The 19,320-nt window shown below is 44.3% G+C and overlaps 1 protein-coding gene across 7 annotated transcripts in view; it reads left to right on the forward strand.

The window, feature by feature from the left end:
- The window catches only part of magi1b (membrane associated guanylate kinase, WW and PDZ domain containing 1b), a 197,325-nt gene that overhangs the window by 88,446 nt on the left and 89,559 nt on the right, over window positions 1-19,320 (forward strand). For 5 of the 7 annotated variants that reach the window (XM_055868483.1, XM_055868486.1, XM_055868484.1 and 2 more), the window contains exon 2: window positions 18,262-18,378. In XM_055868483.1, coding sequence (XP_055724458.1) covers window positions 18,262-18,378 — 117 coding nt within the window. Of the gene's footprint in view, window positions 1-1,951; window positions 2,146-17,902; window positions 17,987-18,261; window positions 18,379-19,320 lie in introns of those variants that run through there. The other 2 variants (XM_055868487.1, XM_055868488.1) reach the window with 2 other exon arrangements.

Below are 19,320 nucleotides of genomic sequence, written 5' to 3' on the forward strand. Positions count from 1 at the left end.
TCACTGGAAAAGATGATAAAAGCTTACAAAAAGGGTTGTCAAACTACACTATATATACAAAAGTATGTGAAATCTCCTTCAAATTAGTGGATTTGGCTATTTCACCTACACCCGTTGCTGACAGATGTATAAAACCAAGCACACCGCCATGTAATCTCCATAGACAACCATTGGCAGTAGAATGGCCTAACTGAAGAGCTCAGTGACTTTCAACGTAGCGTCGTCATAGGATACCACTTTTACAACGAGTCAATTGGTCAAATTTCGGCCCTGCTAGAGCTGCCCCGGTCAACTGTAAGTGATTTTATTGTGAAATGGAAACATCTAGGAGCAACAACGTGAAGTGGTGGGCCACACAAGATCACAGAACGGGACCACCAAGCGTGAAGCATGTAAAAATCGTCTGTTCTCAGTTGCAACACTCACTACTGAGTTCCAAACTGCCTCTGGAAGCAACGTCAGCACAAGAACTGTTCATCGGGAGCTTCATGAAATGGGTTTCTTTGGCTGAGCAGCCCCACAAGCCTAAGATCACCATGCACAATGCCAAGCGTCGGCTGGAGTGGAGTAAAGCTTGCCGCCATTGGACTCTGGAGCAGTGGAAACCCGTTCTCTGGAGTGATGAATCACGTTTTACCATCTGGCAGTCCAAACAGATGAATCTGGGTTTGGGGCATGCCAGGAGAACGCTATCTGCCCCAATGCATAGTGCCAACTGTGAAGTTTGGTCGAGGAGGAATGATGGTCTGGGGCTATTTTCTATGGTTCGGGCTAGGCCCCTCCGTTTCAGTGAAGGGAAATATTAACACTACAGCATACAATTACATTTTACATTTTACAATTCTGTACTTCCAACTTTGTGGCAGCAGTTTGGAGAAGGCCCTTTCCTGTTTCAGCATGTCAATGCCCCTGTGCACAAAGCGAAGTCCATGCATAAATGGTTTGTTGAGATCTGTGTGGAAGAAGTTGACTGGCATGCACAGAGCCCTGACCTCAACCCCATCAAAAACCTTTGGGATAAATTTAAACACAGACTGCGAGCCAGACCTAATCACCCAACATCAGTGCCAGACCTCACTAATGCTCTTGCGGCTGAATGGAAGCAAGTCCCCGCAGCAATGTTCCAACATCTAGTGGAAAGCCCTCCCAGAAGAGTGGAGGCTGTTATTGTAGCAAATGGGGGACCAAATCCCTATTAATGGCCATGATTTTGGGATGCGATGTTTGATGAGGTGTCCACATATTTTTGAATGATGTAGTCTATTTCATAATTTCAACCAAAAAAAAAGTTTATAACATTGCCATTTTTTTAACCTTTAACATCAATTAGCAAAAAACACAGAAATTCATATGTATCTTAGCTTAGACCCTAGTTGATACATGTAATATGGGGCTTCCGAGTGGCGCAGCAGTCTAAGGCACTGCATCTCAGTGCAAGAGCCATCACTACAATCCCTGGTTCAAATCCAGGCTGTATCACATCTGGCCGTGATTGGGAGTCCCATAGGGTGGCGCACAATTGGCACAGCGTCGTCCGGGTCGGCTGTCATTGTAAATAAGAATTTGTTCTTAACTGACTTACCTAGTTAATTTATTTGTTTGGAGAAGGCAACTACATTCTGAAAATGCATTTACTGTTTTGCAATAGACCACCAGCTCTGTTTCTTATGGATCCTGTTTTTAAAATCAACAACATTGTTCCAGAAAATGCTTTTACGTGATTGAGAAAAACTGTAATTAGACTCCCCCTGCTGGCCTGAGACCAGTCTTTGTTGTCTGTGAAGCTGGCCACGCCGCACTGCTGTTCTCTGGCACTGACCCAGAATCAGCCTGTAACTAACTGGCACTGACTGTTCCACAGTCAGAAGAACACTGCTGTGGGAGAGAGAGGGTTGACTCTGCATGGTAACAGACAGAACACACACACACTCCCAGTCAGTGTGTGTGGTGAGCCTGACGAATTGCTGAGCTGAGCGCTAATGTGGCTCTACCAGTCTGTGGAGATGGAGAAGTTTTGATGGAGCATCTGCAGGACTGTTCTGATAAGGATCATTGTTCCTGCTCCCTGGGAGATGGAGGATGTTGCTGAGCAGGCCAATGACTGCAGTAGTTTTGGGTTGATGGAGAGGATCTGTTATACAAGAGGTGTGGCATAGGATGCGCCTGCATGTGTGAATGCGTGTGTCTGTCTCTCTCTCCCCTCTTGTTATTTCCATGTCTCTTCTCATTATGCCACTATTCCCTTAGCCTATGCTGCTGTACAGCTTGGAAAGTGTGTGTGTGTGTAACAAACATTTGACTGTAGAGTAGATGCGAAGTGTGTAAATGTGGGTTTGTGATGTGGATAATCTCTCCATCGACCCGGGTGTGTGTGTGTTTAACATCCTGGCCATCTCTGACTCAGCAGCACTGTCACAGGGGCAGGAAAGTGGGTCAGTTGTGCCCGCTCCAAGGGTCAGAGGAAGAGGGTGGAGGGGAGGGAATTGATAAGAGAAGTACAGTTGGAGGGACGGTTGATGTGAGAGGTGTGCTTGAGGAAAGGGAAGAAGAGCGATTTGGGATTAATATGATACTATATAAGGAGGTGTGCCCAGTGTAAAGCTCGGGCAAGGTTCAAAAGGATAGGAGGGGAAGGATGATTGTGACACTATTGTAGCAGGTCCTTGATATCATCAACATGAACCAATGTCCTGTTTTTCTAAACCTTGGGATCAAGGCTGTAACGTGTGGGTCTCAGAAGTGGTAATTCCATCTTTGTCTTGTGCTTTAGATCATCTCAAAGCTGACCTGGCTATTTGATCTGTGTGTCTGTTGTGAGGAACATAATCATTATAATTAGAGAGGTTAATTAAGGAGGCTAGAGGCCTGTGATTACCACCCTGCACTGATGTCTTAATCAGGTAGGTACTCGTCTAGGTGATGTTGACTGACATCTGCCACCTAGTGGCAGTGCTGAAAACTGGTACTTTAGATTTGTGTGTGATGTAAAATTGTTAGTTATTACTGCACTGTTAGAGCTAGAAACACAAGCATTTCTCTACACCCGCAATAACATCTGCTAAACACGTGTATGTGACAAACACATTTTGATTTACTAACTAAACTCCAATGACTATACACATGACTTGGGAGACTGTGATTTGATTAGTCAAATAAATCATCTCTCATGGTCAATGAGAAGTGTGTATGAATCCATGATGAAGATCAGTGCAGAACAGTTGGACATCAGTAGACGGACAAAGAGGTTGAATGATGCTTCTGCAGAGTAATCACAGGGTTTCTCTCGCTGTCTGTCTCTCGCTCTCTCGCCCCTGTGTCTGGACCACAGGGAGCAGAGCCCAGTAGGCTCCAATATTATCACAATGTGGACTGGGGAGCTGTATCAAACAGCCTTTAATTCAACCTCAGCAGTAGCTTATTTACCCAATAGAGAGAGACAGAACGGAAGGAGGGAGGGAGGGTGGGAGTGGAACAGGTTGAGAGGGAGGGAGAGAAGTGCCAGGAGACAATAAGTCTTATGTTATTTCTTCCAAGGAGATGCTAAACAGGAAAAATCAAGGTATCACACCTGTGATCTTCACATCGTGGGTGTTTGGACCAGTCATATCAGCATACCTACCCATTGAAGAACGTGATCACTGACTATCTGCATTATTCACAAACTCTCGGTAACGTGTGCTTGTGTAGTCACAGTCCATGCATGTGATACAGTGTGAAAGATCTTTATCTCAGAGAATCTTCACAGTAAATAGTGTATGTGTACCTGTCAACTGAGAGAGCCTTTCCGACCTGCTTCAGTCTTCATTTCTCCCCTCAGACAGACCAAGGCAATGGCTATACATGCTGAGCTGGCACAATGCTCTCACTAACTCTCTACTTCTCTCAAATGTTCTCAGTTTCTGTCTCTTCTACTCTCTCTACCTCTCCTTGAAGTTATGTCCTCCTCTTCTCCCTCCCCATGTGTCCTTGCCTTTTTCTTCCTCCCTCTCTCTCTTTCTTTATATATCTCTCTTGGCAGTGGCCCCTGTAGCCTGGGGACCTGGTTTAAATCTGGGAGCCAATCAGTGTTGCTGTCATAGGAGAGGAATGCAGTACTAGGTCTTAATGGGACCTCTCAGTAAGGAAGGCTGTATGATTGAGAGTTAATTACTTCCAGAATAACCCCACCCACTTATCAATCTATACTGTACTGTCAGGGATGACCTAACAGGCAACAGGATACAACTGATAAGGCATAACAATATATGCTTTAAAATAGACAAAAGGGATACGTTCACTGGAATGGAATGGGGGGGTGGGGTGGGGGGGGGGTGGCTGCTGTTTTACGGGTTCCTGACCAATTGTGCTATTTTGTGTTTTTTTGCACATAATATTTCCGCCATTGTTTCCAATGACTGAAAAGAGCTTCTGGACATCAGAACAGCGATTACTCACCTCTAACTGGATGATGATTTTTTTCTTTAATGAGTCTGACGCGAAGGATATACTGCTCCTTTCGGACCAGGCCCAAATCCCAGTCATCCGTATGAATAGGAGATGCCGTTAGAGGTCGAAGAGCCGGATGCCTGGCAAAGCCTGCATTGGCGATGAGATAATCCGCCTTTACCCTCCATTCTACTGGCGAACGTGCAATACCTGGAGAATAAACTGGATGATCTCCGTTCGAGACCATCCTATAAACAGGACATTAAAAACTGTAATATCCTATGGTTCACCGAGTTGTGGCTGAACAAGGACATGGATAATATACAGTTAGCTTGGTTTTCCATGCATCGGCAAGACCCGTACAGCAGCCTCCATCAGGGGGTGGTGTGCGTCTTTGTTAACATCATTTGGTGTGCAATATCTAATATTAAGGAAGACTCAAGGATTTGCTCGCCTGAGTTCAAGTACCTCATGATAAGCTGTAGACCACACTATTTACATAGTTTTCATCTATATTCTTCGTAGCTGTCTATTTACGACCATAAAGCGATGCTGGCACTAAGACCACACTCAACGAGCTGTATAAGACCACAAGCAAACTAGAAAATGGACATCCAGAGTCAGCACTCCTAGTGGCCCGGGGTCTTTAATGTACTAAAACTGAAATCCATTTTACCTACAGTAATTTCCACCAGCATGTCACGTGCAACTGCACGAAAAAAGAAACTCTAGATTACCTTACCACTCCATTACCACTCCTCACACAGAGACAAAGCTCTCCCTCACCCTCCATTTGGCAAATTTGACTAACTCTATCCTCCTGGTTCCTGCATATCAACAAAAACTCAAACAGGAAGTACAAACAGGTAGTGCCAGTGACTCAATACGGAAGTGGTCTGATTAAGTGCATGCTAAATTACAGGACTGTTTTGCTAGCAAAGACTGGAATATGTTCTGGAATTCATTCGATGGCATTGAGGAGTATACCACATCAGTCATCGGCTTCATTAAAAAGTGCATTGACAACGTTGTCCCCACAGTGACCGTACCTACATATCCCAACCAGAAGCCATGAATTACAGGCAACATCCGCACTTAGGCCTCCCGGGTGGCGCAGTGGTCTAGGGCACTGCATCGCAGTGCTAACTGCGCCACCAGAGTCTCTGGGTTCGCGCCCAGGCTCTGTCGCAGCCGGCCGCGACCGGGAGGTCCGTGGGGCGACGCACAATTGGCATAGCGTCGTCCGGGGTAGGGAGGGTTTGGCCGGTAGGGATATCCTTGTCTCATCGCGCTCCAGCGACTCCTGTGGCGGGCCGGGCGCAGTGCGCGCCAACCAAGGGGGCCAGGTACACGGTGTTTCCTCCGACACATTGGTGCGGCTGGCTTCCGGGTTGGAGGCGCGCTGTGTTAAGAAGCAGTACGGCTGGTTGGGTTGTGCTTCGGAGGACGCATGGCTTTCGTCCTTCGTCTCTCCCGAGCCCGTACGGGAGTTGTAGCGATGAGACAAGGTAGTAATTACTAGCGATTGGATACCACGAAAATTGGGGAGAAAATGGGATAAAAATTTACATTTAAAAAAAAAAATAATAATAATAAAACATCCGCACTTAGCTAAAGGCTAGAGCTGCCACTTTCAAGGAGCGGGACACTAATCCGGACACTTTTAAGAAGTCACACTACACCTTCCGATGAACCATCAAACAGGCAAAGCGTCAATACATGACTAAGATCGAATCCTACTACACCTGCTCTGACACTCGTCGGATGTGGCAGGGCTTGCAAACTATCACGGATTACAAAGGGAAACCCAGCAGCGAGCTGCCCAGTGACGCAAGCCTACAAGACGAGCTAAATCGCTTCTATGCTCGCTTCGAGGCAAGCAACACTGAACCATACATGAGAGCATCAGCTGTTCCTGATGACTGTGTGATCACGCTCTCCGTAGCCGATGTAAGACCTTTAAACAGGTCAACATTCAGGCACTAATAGCATGTGCTGACCAGCTGGCAAGTGTCTACACTGACATTTTCAACCTCTCCCTGACCCAGTCTGTAATATCTACATGTTTCAAGCAGACCACGATAGTCCCTGTGCCTAAGAACGCCAAAGTAACCTGCGTACATGACTACCGCCCCATAGCACTCACATCTGTAGCCATGAAATGCATTTAAAGGCTGGTCATGGCTCACATCAACACCATCATCCCAGAAATCCTGGACGTAGTCCAATTCACTTACACCCTAACCAAATACATTTAAACTCTGTTTTCACAATTCCTGACATTTACTCCTATTAAAAATCCCTCATCTTAGGTCAGTTAGGATCACCACTTTATTTTAAGAATGTTAAATGTCAGAATAATAGTAGAGAATTATTTCTTAAAGCTTTTATTTCAATTATCACATTCCCTGTGGGTCAGAAGTTTACATATACTCAATTTGTATTTGGTAGCATTGCCTTTAAATTGTATAACTTGGATCAAATGTTTCAGGTAGCCTTCCACAAGCTTCCTACAATAAGTTGGGTGAATTTTGGCCCATTCCTCCTGACAGAGCTGGTGTAACTCAGTCAGGTTTGTAGGCCTCCTCCCTCGCACACACTTTTTTAGTCTGCCAACAAATGTTCTATGGGATTGAGGTCAGGGCTTTGTGATGGCCACTCCAATACCTTGACTTTGTTGTCCTTAAGCCATAAATGTTTAATGCTTTTCGACCTGTCCCCAAATTAATGTAATTGGTTGAGTTTGTTTTGATATTTTAACCTGCGTGTTGTGGTCGCATTTGGTGTAGAGGGACAAAATAAATGTATGCACGATGTCACACGCGCGCAGCTGGTTTGGATTCCGTGTAAAGGCATTTCCACCGTAATTTCTCACATGATGAATTGTACACACAAAATGATCCCACCATGTCGAACGAACGAACAAATTGTCTGTCGGCATTTATAAAATTGTACTGGCATATACGGTTTCCATCTGCACGGTCGTGACTTTTTTTCATGCATCAGCTAATTCATCCACATTAAGTGGTTGGGTGGAAACCTGGTTATTGTGAAAGAATGATGGCAAATGTTAAACTGTATTTCTGCAATAAAGTTATATATGTGGGATATAAGGAAGAATCTCTGTCGCATCGTCATTTATATATTGGGCTCTATTTTAACAAACCGTATGCAATGGTAAATCTAAGCGCAGGCGGTAGCTCTATAGGTTCAGGAGTGTGTTAGAAATATTTGTACTATTTTCACTATCACAGTTATCCATGCACTTGCTACATTTGGAGCAAAAGGGCTGTGTTTTGATGAATAAACAAGTTGTGGGTGTGTCGAGGCTTGGCCGCTCAAGGGCCTATCAGAACGTGCTGCATGGCAAAACATATAGGTGTTTCAGTTTGTGTATTTACAGTCTTTTATGTATTGCCTTGGAATCAACTAAACATCCAATGTTTGTCTGTAATCGTATGTTAAATGGCTTACAGAAATGAAATAACAAAATGTAGACCTATACCATCTTTGCTAAATACGTTAACTTCAACCCATTTGCAGTCCACATTGTTCTAAGTAATTGCATGGCTTAAATAACAAATGGTACTATGGTTTGAGAGCTGAAATACTGGTGGATGTTGTTACTGATATCCTGCAATAATTGGCTGTTGAGACTATAGTTTTTTTTGTTATTCTTGGAATTCACTGCCTATTGTAAATTGCATTTAATAAGCAAGATTAAATTAATTGTTGATAAGGCCTAAAAAGAGAACGAATAATTCTCATCAAATTCTAAACCAAATGAAACAACTTGTTTTAAATAGGCTGTGTCACACTTACATGTCACATTTACAGGCACCATTATCCCCTTGGGCATTTTAATATTAAAACAACGCAGACTATGGAGGGTTTTATCCAAAACGAGACCTGCATGGTTAAAATAATGTGGGCCTGCTTACAATGCATAGATAAACAAAGGAATGTCAGCTCACGGTTTTACTCCTCTCAAACTTGATATTTTAATAAAGCTTTGGTGATTAAGATGTATTTCCAAGTGGTCTCGGGAGCCAAACCCTTTATTGACAGTCTAGACCAGTGGTTCCCAAATTTGTTATAGTCCCGTACCCCTTCAAACATTCAACCTCCAGCTGCGTACCAACCCTAGCACCAGGATCAGTGCACTCTCAAATGTTGTTTTTTGCCATCATTGTAAGCCTTCCACACACTATACGATACATTTATTAAACATAAGAATGAGTGTGAGTTTGTCACAACCCGGCTCGTGGGAAGTGACAAAGGCACAAATAATAATATAACAATAATCAATCATTTTTCTCTTTATTTAACCATCTTACATATAAAACCTTATTTGTGCATCGAAAATTGTTGTCACGTTCCTGACCTATTTATGTTAGTTTTTGTGTGTTAGTTGGTCAGGACGTGAGGTTGGGTGGGCATTCTATGTTATCTGTTTCTATGTTGGTTTCGGTTTGCCTGGTATGGCTCTTGATTAGAGGCAGGTGGTTTGCGTTTGCCTCTAATTAAGAGTCATATTTAGGTAGGGCATTCTCACTGTTTGTTTGTGGGTGATTGTCTCCTGTGTCCGTATGTTATTTTCGTACCACATAGGACTGTAGCGTTTGTTTGTTTCGTTTTCGTTTCGATGTCGTCTGTTACCTGTACGTAAGTTTATGTTTAGTTATGTAAGTTTATGTTCAGGTCTCGTCTACGTCGTTTTCTTATTTTGTAGTTTGGAAAGTGTTTTGTTTCGTTTCGTGTGCCATCGTAATTTATAATAAAGATGGCTTATTTCCCTGAGCCTGCGTTTTGGTCTGAAGATCCTTCTCTCCTCACCTCTTCCGAGGATGAGGAGAGCGTCACCCGTTACAATTGTGAATAACTCACCAAACTGTCACGTCTGTCACATGTGCTCAGTGTGAACCTGCTTTCATCTGTGAAGAGCACAGGGTGCCAGTGGCGAATTTGCCAATCTTGGTGTTCTCTGGCAAATGCCAAATGTCCTGCACGGTGTTGGGCTGTAAGCACAACCCCCACCTGTGGACGTCGGGCCCTCATACCACCCTCATGGAGTCTGTTTCTGACCGTTTGAGCAGACACATGCACATTAGTGGCCTGCTGGAGGTCATTTTGCAGGGCTCTGGCAGTGCTCCTCCTTGCACAAAGGCGGAGGTAGCGGTCCTGCTGCTGGGTTGTTGCCCTCCTACGGCCTCCTCCACGTCTCCTGATGTACTGGCCTGTCTCCTGGTAGCGCCTCCATGCTCTGGACACTACGCTGACAGACACAGCAAACCACCTTGCCACATTGATGTGCCATCCTGGATGAGCTGCACTACCTGAGCCACTTGTGTGGGTTGTAGACTCCGTCTCATGCTACCACTAGAGTGAAAGCACCGGCAGCATTCAAAAGTGACCAAAACATCAGCCAGGAAGCATAGGAACTGAGAAGTGGTCTGTGGTCACCACCTGCAGAACCACTCCTTTATTGGGGGTGTCTTGCTAATTGCCTATAATTTCCACCTGTTGTCTATTCCATTTGCACAACAGCATGTGAAATTTATTGTCAATCAGTGTTGCTTCCTAAGTGGACAGTTTGATTTCACAGAAGTGTGATTGACTTGGAGTTACATTGTGTTGTTTAAGTGTTCCCTTTATTTTTTTGAGCAGTGTATATACAGGCACCAAAAGCACATTGGGCTACTCTTGTTTCATGCACATAAATCCCCCCCAAATATTTTGGTTGGTCTTAAATATCTCTCTTAGTGCTGCATGAAATTAGCACTTTGGATCATGTTTTTAGGGACACACCTCAAATATTACCATCCCACCCATCTGAGCACTAGCGAGCTGATATAAGACAGGTGAATTGCCGAACCTGGTGTTAAGGATGGAAAATGCCAGTGCGACAGTTTTTACATGACGAAATTGCAAACTAACGTGTGTTTGACACTAGCACCATCTTAACGCCAGCCGAAAATAGAGCCCATTATGTGTATAGTGCAAAGTGAGGCAGTGGTTTTTACTGTTTAGCTCACGGTGCAGCCGTCACACGCCCCCCCCTCCTCTAGTTTCCAGCTGGCGGGCCAGTAGGAAAGGAAGTCAGCCGTGGCATTGTCCTTTCCCGGGACATAGCTGATGGTGAACCTGTATGGCTGCATGGAAAGGTGCCAGTGGGTGATGCGGGCATTGGAGTCCTTTATCCTGTCCATCCACTGCAGAGCACCGTGGTCCATCTCTAATGAGAACTTCCTGCCAAGGAGATAGTACCTGAACTAATCCAGAGACCACTTGACTGCCATGCACTCCTTCTCCACCGTCAAATACCAAGCCTCTCTCGGGCAAAAGCTTCCGGCTGATGTAAGCAATTGATCATGTAATTTCAGATACGTGAAGCTAGCTTGATGATATCTCTCAATATTTGCCACCGTTAATTGGATATTTGAGTGATATTAAAGGGAACTATTCCTGACAAGTGTGAGTGGTTTAGGTTAATTTTCCGTCCTTTGTGGGCGCTCTGCCTGTCAAGCATCAAAAGGGTGCATTTGTAGATGTACTGTTAGCTGATAATGTTTACTTTGCAAGCTACTGGTAGAAACGTTGTACAGTTGGCTAAACATAGTAGTAAGGAGACCTAATGTATTTTTCCCCCAACCAACGTAGGCTTACCTAGCGAAGTTGGCTAACATGATCCCCTTTTCAACATTGTTTTTAAGAGTGTTTAATCACAATTTCTGCTGACTGACATGATTGCTAGGCTAAATTGATTGATGGACAAATTGGCTAGCTAGTTAGCTAATAACAGATCATGTCAATAAGGCTAGTTGACAAGCTAACATTCAGGGGATAAACTAGATGGCTATATGCAAATATTGTTTGATTTTCTTGCATCTATAGTGGTGATGACAGAACTCTGACTGCTTTACCAGGACGAGGCCGATGTCAAGCTCATTCCAAAAGCCTCATCTCTGAGGCAAGCTAAATGTTGTTTGCTTAGCTATCTATCTACATGCCAAATGAATAGGCTACCCTCACATATCTGAAATGATATGATCAATAACAAGCATGCAGTTACTTGCTGTATAACTCTGATGATACTGATGATATTAAAACAAAGCAGTTCTAACATTTATTTTACAATCCCTTAAAAACAGCATGTACTATAGTTGTCCATTTTTTTTTGCAGAGCTGTGGGTCTCCTCACCCGAGCAGCCAAATCGAACACATTGCAATGTATTGTGACGTTTATTGATAGCGACCTATAAATTACTCTGTCACGTTTGCCATTCCTCATCTGCTGATCCAAGGCCTGTGTTGTGTGCCCATGGCCTCAGTTAGACAATAAGTCATTTAAACTAGAAATGAAAATCCCTCTCTCTCTCTCTCTGCATCCCAGGTCTTGGATTTAAGGTGACATTCTATGACTACATTTTCCCCAACAGAGTAAACAAATCCATCAATAATACAGCTATGTATATCAGCAGCCATTTGTTGTGTGTTTCAGTGTAGACCAGGGATGGACAACTTTGATGGGGGTGAGGGCCACAAAACATATGAAATCACCATGGCCGCAGTGGCTCGCGGGTCTGTGTACCCACATCCCCCACCCCCATTTCTACACATTTTGCCATTGGGTGTTGATAAAATGTGTGTGTGTGTGGGGGACAGTGTTACACTAGCTATTTGGTTATTGGGCTGTGTTCCCTTTGCCTGTCTTTTGATTAATCACCCCTGGTGAAAAGAGTTGTGTGTGGTTATGAACAATGATATTATTATCCCTTTGTGTGTGGTTTCAGGTCAGCTATACAATGATTCATTTTCAGTGGAGGTAGTAGTGTGCACCTGATACTTTAGCAGAAATTCATTAGAAAAACGGTGTGTCAGGAATGCTCCAGCAGTCCTGATGTGGCCTGATGTGTTTGTAGTTTTCCAGTGGTCCAGCTGGGGGCAGCAGACCAGGCTCGCTATCTGTCACCACCGCAGTATGCATGCTAATCCCACTGGCGTTGCCATGGTGACGGGGCCCAGTGGTGACGCAGAGAGGCCTAATGAAGTGGAACGCAGAGGGCAGTGTTGAGCCGAGAGATGTAAGTAGAGAAACAGAGACAGGCCTAGAGGAAGGGGGAGAAAGAGAGTAGTACACTTATTTACAATGTGCTTATCACTTTCTCAATAATTCAATAAGTATGGTGCATGTTTTGTCATTCAGAGTTGAGACCATTTACTCAATGGCCAGTTTATTAGGTACACCCACCTAGTACCAACTGCCCTTGACTCCAGAAAAGCCTGAATTATTCAGGGGAAGGAAATGTTGCTCAATTGTTATCAAGGGACCTAACGTGTGCTAGGAATTCCCCACACTATTACACCTGTACTGTTGACAGCAGGCAGGATGGGGCCATGGACTCATGCTGCTTACGTCAAATCCTGACTACCATCAGCATGACGCAACAGGAACCTGGATTCGACGGACTAGGCAATGTTTTTCCAGTCCTCATTTGTCCAGTGTTGGTGACCGCATGCCCACTGGAGCCACTTCTTGTTTTTAGCAAATAGGAGTGGAACCCGGTGTGGTATTTTGCTGCAATAGCCCATCCGTGACCAGGACTGATGAGTTGTGCGTTCCCAGTTGCCATTATGCACACCACTGTTGTACTGCGCTGTTATTTGCCTGTTTGTGGCCCGCCTGTTAGCTTGCACGATTCTTGCCATTCTCCTTTGACCTCTCATCAACGAGCTGTTTTTGCTCACTAGTCTGCCGCTAACAGGATGTTTTTTGTTTGTCGCACTATTCTGGGAGGCCGGACGTTTCTGAGATACTGGAACTCATACCATGCTCAAAGTCGCTTAAGTCACTTGTTTTTCCCATTCTAACATTCAATCAAACAGTAACTGAACGCCTGCTTTATATAACAAGCCATGCGACTCACTGTTTGTAGGAGCGAGCCATTTTCGTGAACGGGGTGCATGTTCTGTCTGTCAGTGATGAGTAACAGGCAGGCAGTTATGAGGTAAGTCAGTACCAGGAGAATGTTTATTGACTGGGAGCCCTGATGACCATGCCTTTAGCGTAGTGAGAACTCTCTCTCATTAAATAACAGTATAATTCGGTGTCCCAGCGGAGACTAACGCTGAGGGAGATTTCAACTGCTGGTAACGAAGGCCTTGATCTAGTATTAGATTATCCCTGATCCTAACCTTAGCAATCACGGGTGGTGAAATATATCTGATCTAGGACCAGTGGTTAGGGTCTAGGTATACATCCTCCATGTAGCCTGGCGCCATCCCACTGCTGCTCCTATAATTGATTAATGAGCCTGTCATTAACCCTGCTTCATTAGGCTATCCAGAGGACACACTTAGCAGGACAAAGTTTGAGATGAACATGCTGAAGAGTTCATTGTATAATTAGCCATTTCTGCATTCAACACTAGTACATGGTGGCTCAGCCAGACGAGACAGAGGATACTGTAGTTGTGTGTCCATACTAAAACCCTACCCACTGTTGGGGGGCTTAAGGGAATCTGCAAGGAGGACTCTGTTTGGAGGAAATATATTCACTAATGATCTGTTTGAGGGAATTAGGGGACCAACTGTTGCCTCTCACTATTACGCCTATTTCTCTCCCGTGTGGTTTGTTGGGCCTGGCAGCCTGGGACTATGGAGTTAATGAGAGGATGGTGGTGACATGCTGACCTGAAGCTGTGTTTTGTAGTGAAGAAGGTTTTGGGTTTATTGATGATATCTCAGAGATACAGCTAAATGGGCCATTATCTGGGCCAGGTTTGTTAGGGTGTGTACTATTAAGGTGTGGGACAAGGAAGCTAGAGTAGAGTAGCAGCTTGATGTCAGACAGACTAACAGTAGGTTGACCTGGTCTTACATAGCATGTCAGCTGTCCAATCCCTTTGTTGTCATGCTACTGTACAGACTGTCCTGTCTTCCCATAATGTAGTGATGCCAATGGACTGTCCCTACCAGCTGAGATACATACTCTGAGAGATGCTGGCTGCCCTTGTCTTCTAGCAGCAGACAAATTATTTAGGCCGTTAGTGATTAGCTCAAGGACGTGGTCCTACCGCTCATCTCACACTGGGCTCTCTGCGGTCAATGACTCATGAAGTCAGCAGAACAAGCACTTTCTAGAGGTGTGTGTGTGTGTGTGTGTGTGTGTGTGTGTGTGTGTGTGTGTGTGTGTGTGTGTGTGTGTGTGTGTGTGTGTGTGTGTGTGTGTGTGTGTGTGTGCATGCACATGTATACACACAGTATGTTGAGTATGTGAATGTACCTGTTTGTGTGTGCTCCACCAAGACTCATCCTAGAGTTGGCTGCCCGGCCAAGCTGAGCAGTCGGGGGAGAAGGGACTTGGTCAGGGAGGTGACCAAGAACCCGATGGTCGGGCCTCCCGAGTGGCGCAGCGGTCTATGGCACTGTATCGTAGTGCTTGAGGCATCACTAACAGACCTGGGTTCTGTCCCAGGCTGTGTCACAACCGGCTGTGACCGGGAGTCTCATAGGGAGGCGCACAATTGGCCCAGTGTCGTCCGGGTAAAAGTGTCTGTTAATCCTTTGGAGCACAATTTTTGGGGGGATTTTTTTTTATCCACTTCTAAAAAACAACATATCGGTAATCAGTGACTTTTGCCTCCCAACATTGGTCGGGCTCTAATCATCAGTCAGTATCGGTCAGCATTTAGTGATTGCTCACCACAGTGCAGCATAGGATAGATGACCTTTGGCATGTGTCTAAGGTATTGCATTCCTTTTTAATGTACAGTAGGTATGAATTAGTAAATCAAGCTTCAGTCTTAAGGCCCTGTGTCATCACAAGCATTCAGTTCTGTCTTGTTTTGAAGAATGTATTTTGTTTTTCTCTGAAGGATCTTTTCCATCAGGTTAGCCTGCGAGAGCAAGATATTCATAACTCAATGAGTTGTTATGTAATGCCTACTCGAGGTTACTGGAGGCAATGCAGAGCAGGACCGTGATTCACCAGCCAGGTCACCACTGTTAGCCCCTTGTCTTGCTGGATTTAGACTAGTACCCGCTGGATAACTGTCTGTATGCCAGATTAAATCTGCCCCCTGTTCCACAGTACATCCCGTACTGGATGTGAAAAATGCCATATCCCATGTCCAATACAATGCCTCTGAAGATTCTCACTTCTCTTGTTCCCTTGGCCCTCCCCTCCTCTCCTCCATAGCACTCTTATGTCTTCTGTTGGTTGGATCTTGGAGTGCTGATGGTGGTGTCAGCCTGCTCAGATGGGTGGGCTAGCTGCGGGTCTGTCATGGTCAGACTGCTGCTAGAACTGTCCAGTTTGTTTGTGTCTAAGACTATCCATTGGCCTGAGTAAACTGTTTTTGAGGTTAAGACACAATGATATGCCTGGATGGGAGAGGGTGGGCCAAAGCCAGACTTTACTTCCAGAGAAGGCATATGGTAGAGGGCACACACACAGCTGTAGGATGTTTTCGACAGGGGAAAATAATGTTATCATTCATGCAGGGACAAATCTCAGAGCATCAAAGCAATTGACACTTTCCAGTGGCTAGGCCCAAAAGCCAGAGGACAGAGAAGAACAGGATGAGTTTGAGGAAAGGCCATTAACTTTAACACAGTGGAGACACTGATGACGGGTATCTGTCACAGCAAGAGAGGAGATGTGTGTGAGGGAGGTTCTCGCATGACTGGATGGATGAGTGCAGTAGCCTTCATTGCAGTACACTAAGAGCAGTGTGCTAGAAGTCTGTGCTAGGCTTGCTACCTTAAACATTGTATTAGAGGCCTCTGGCTTTCTTTACCAGCAGAGTAGTACTGCACAGTGATGCGCACACACTGTTTCCATGGCAACACAATCTGGTGGTTTTATTTCACCAGCAGACTCTTTGTTGGCCCGATAAGGCCAAAAAATGGCTCAGCAGCATCCAACAATTCAAAGATTGTGGTTAGAATGTACAGTGCTGTCAGAAAGTATTCACACCCCTTGACTTTTTCCCACGTGTTGTGTTAGAGCCTGAATTTCAAACACAGATTTAACCACAAAGACCCGGGAGGTTTTCCAATGCCTCGCAAAGATTGGCACCTATTGGTAGATGGGTAAAATAAAAACAGTAATTGAATATTCATTTGAGCATGGTGACTTTAAAACAGTTACAGAGGTGAAGGACTGTGATATGAGAACTGAGGATGGATCAACAACATTGTAGTTACTTCACAATACTAACCTAATTGACAGAGTGAAAAGAAGGAAGCCTGTGCAGAATAAAACATTCCAAAACTTGCATCCTGTTAGGAACAATATTTGTATTATATATATATATAATACAAATGTGGCTCCTGAATACAAAGTGTAAGGTTTGGGTCAAATACAACACATTACTGAGTGCCACTCTCTGTATTTTCAGGCTTAGTGGTGGCTGCATAATGTTATGGGTATGCTTGTAATCATTAAGGACTGGGGAGTTTTTCAGGATAAAAAATAAATGGAATTGTGCTAAGTAAAGGCAAAATCTCAGAGGAAAACCTGGTTCAGTCTGCTTTCCACCAGACACTGGAAGATGAATTCACCTTTCAGCAGGACAATAACAACAAAAGGCCAAATCTACACTGGAGTTACTTACCAAGACGACAGTGAATGTTCCTGAGTGGCCGAATTTCAGTTTTGACTTAAATCTACCTGAAAATCTATGGCAAGACCTGAAAATGGTTGTCTAGCAATGATCAACAACCAATTTTAGAGAGCTTTAAGAATTTTTGAAAAGAATAATGGGCAAATGTTGGGGTGGAAAGATCTTGGCGACTTACCCAGAAAGACTCAAAGGTGCTTCTACAAAGTATTGACTCAGAGGTGGGAATACTTATTTAAATGAGATATTTCTTTATTTAATTTTCAATAAATCTGCTAAAAAAAATCTAAAAACATGTTTTCACTTATGGGATATTGTGTGTAGATAGGTGAGAGATAAAATTAATGAATCAATGTTGAATTCAGGCTGTAACACAACAAAATGTTGTGTAAGTCAAGGAGTATTAATACTTTCTGAAGGCACTGTATCTGTCAATCACACAGAGGGATTTACATCATACAGAAGCACAGAATCTCACACCAACAATAAAAACCATGGATCTTATTGGAGGTCAGTATCCCTCTGTCCTCCTGCTTGTTCTGATGGGATTTGTCATTGAGCTCACTAAAATCATTTTGTATAGCACCATCCTATACAAAAATGCACTGTAAAAAAACCTGAGTCCATTACAAAAGGTACTGCATGTGCTCATATCACAGCATATGTTAGTATGTTGTGTGTAAATTATCATGTGCGAACGCTCTCCCAAGGACTGTGTCGCTGTGACGTGTCAAGAGGAAACCGTTTGGCTCCTCTCTCTGACTAGCATTGTGTTAGCGGCTAACAGTTAGCCTTTCCACTGTGTGTCTGAGAGACAGATGGCCTAGCTGTGGGAGGGGTCTAAGCCACCAGGCAGCACTGAGACTACAGGACTGACTGGCTACAGCCTGGGAGAGAGGGAGCTAGCCAGGTACCCCTCCGAGTGACTATGGAAGGTGTGCAATGCAGTGTCAAACAGACGATACAAAGACAGAGAGAAAGAAACATGGATATAGAGCGAGAGAGAGATCAGTATAGTCTACTCAGTTATATTATGCTTATTCACGTCTGACTGGTTTCTATGGACGTGATGAAATGGACTGAGAGTTGTTTTCACTCGAAATACATGACAGCCGTGTTGTTTGGATTTGTTGTTACATGGCATCTATATTCCTGTGATGTGTTGTGATGTAGTTAACACACGTCTTCCTGTTTGTCTGGCTGTCTACAGGAAACAAGCTGAATAAGGACCTGAAGCACTATCTGAGCCAGCGCTTCCAGAAGTCCTCTCCGGACCACGAGCTGCAGCAGACCATCCGAGACAACCTCTACCGCCACGCCGTGCCTTGTGAGTAGCACACCCTTTTATACTCCTCCTCATCGTTCTCTTCTTCCTCCTCATCTTGATGTCATTGATTTGTAGCTTTGCAAGGACTCTGTGCTGTTTGGTGAAGCTTCACACTGGACATTGGTGGTTTTGGCTAGTCATTCTCATGTTGCTCTATGTCTCTTAGTCATCTGAATGTTTGTCAGGTTTTAAGGGAGCTTCTTTCACCTCAAATATAAAAAATACTTTGATTACTATGCGAGTCGTAAGCACTGGACAGGACAACACACAGACCGCAGTAGATGGTGGTCTCCTCCCACTGACGATTGGAACCAGATGAATATGGAGCTCATGCTCTCAACCCTCGTCATTCATTAAATCAGCCAGATGTTTAGTTTTCTCAATACTATGTGATTAGAGCAAGAAGCTCCAGCGCACCACATGGTCGATAGGCCAGGAGGTTCTCCCGCCGCTCGATCGATAGGCAGAGAGATTAAACGCACCACGTCTTGATCAGAACCTCACGCACATCTTCACTCCTATTTTTTTCTCACAATGTACAGTATTTCATGATGTCCAAGGATTCAGACATTTTTTCTGTAGGGCAGCTGTCCTGTATAGATTGTGTAAAGGATATGCAGAGGTACTTTTAGGCTTCTAATGTATCATATTTCTCAGTGTCAATAATGTGAGAGTTATCCCAACACCGCTATGGCATGCTGGGGCCTTTCACAGTGACGTGGGGGGACTGATAGTGCAACATTGCGATAAATCGAATCAAATTCTCTTTGTCACATGCGCCGAATACAACAGGTGAAATGCTTACTTACAAGCCCTTAACCAACAATGTAGTTTTTAAGAAAATTAGATGGAATTCCCTAGTGATTATGAGCTGGCCATGACACTCAAACAGACGGAGAGAGAGTAAAGGAACTCGATCAACTCATAGTACATAGTGAGACT

This window comes from Salvelinus fontinalis, chromosome 18 (assembly GCF_029448725.1).
Source record: "Salvelinus fontinalis isolate EN_2023a chromosome 18, ASM2944872v1, whole genome shotgun sequence".
NCBI lineage: Eukaryota > Metazoa > Chordata > Actinopteri > Salmoniformes > Salmonidae > Salvelinus > Salvelinus fontinalis.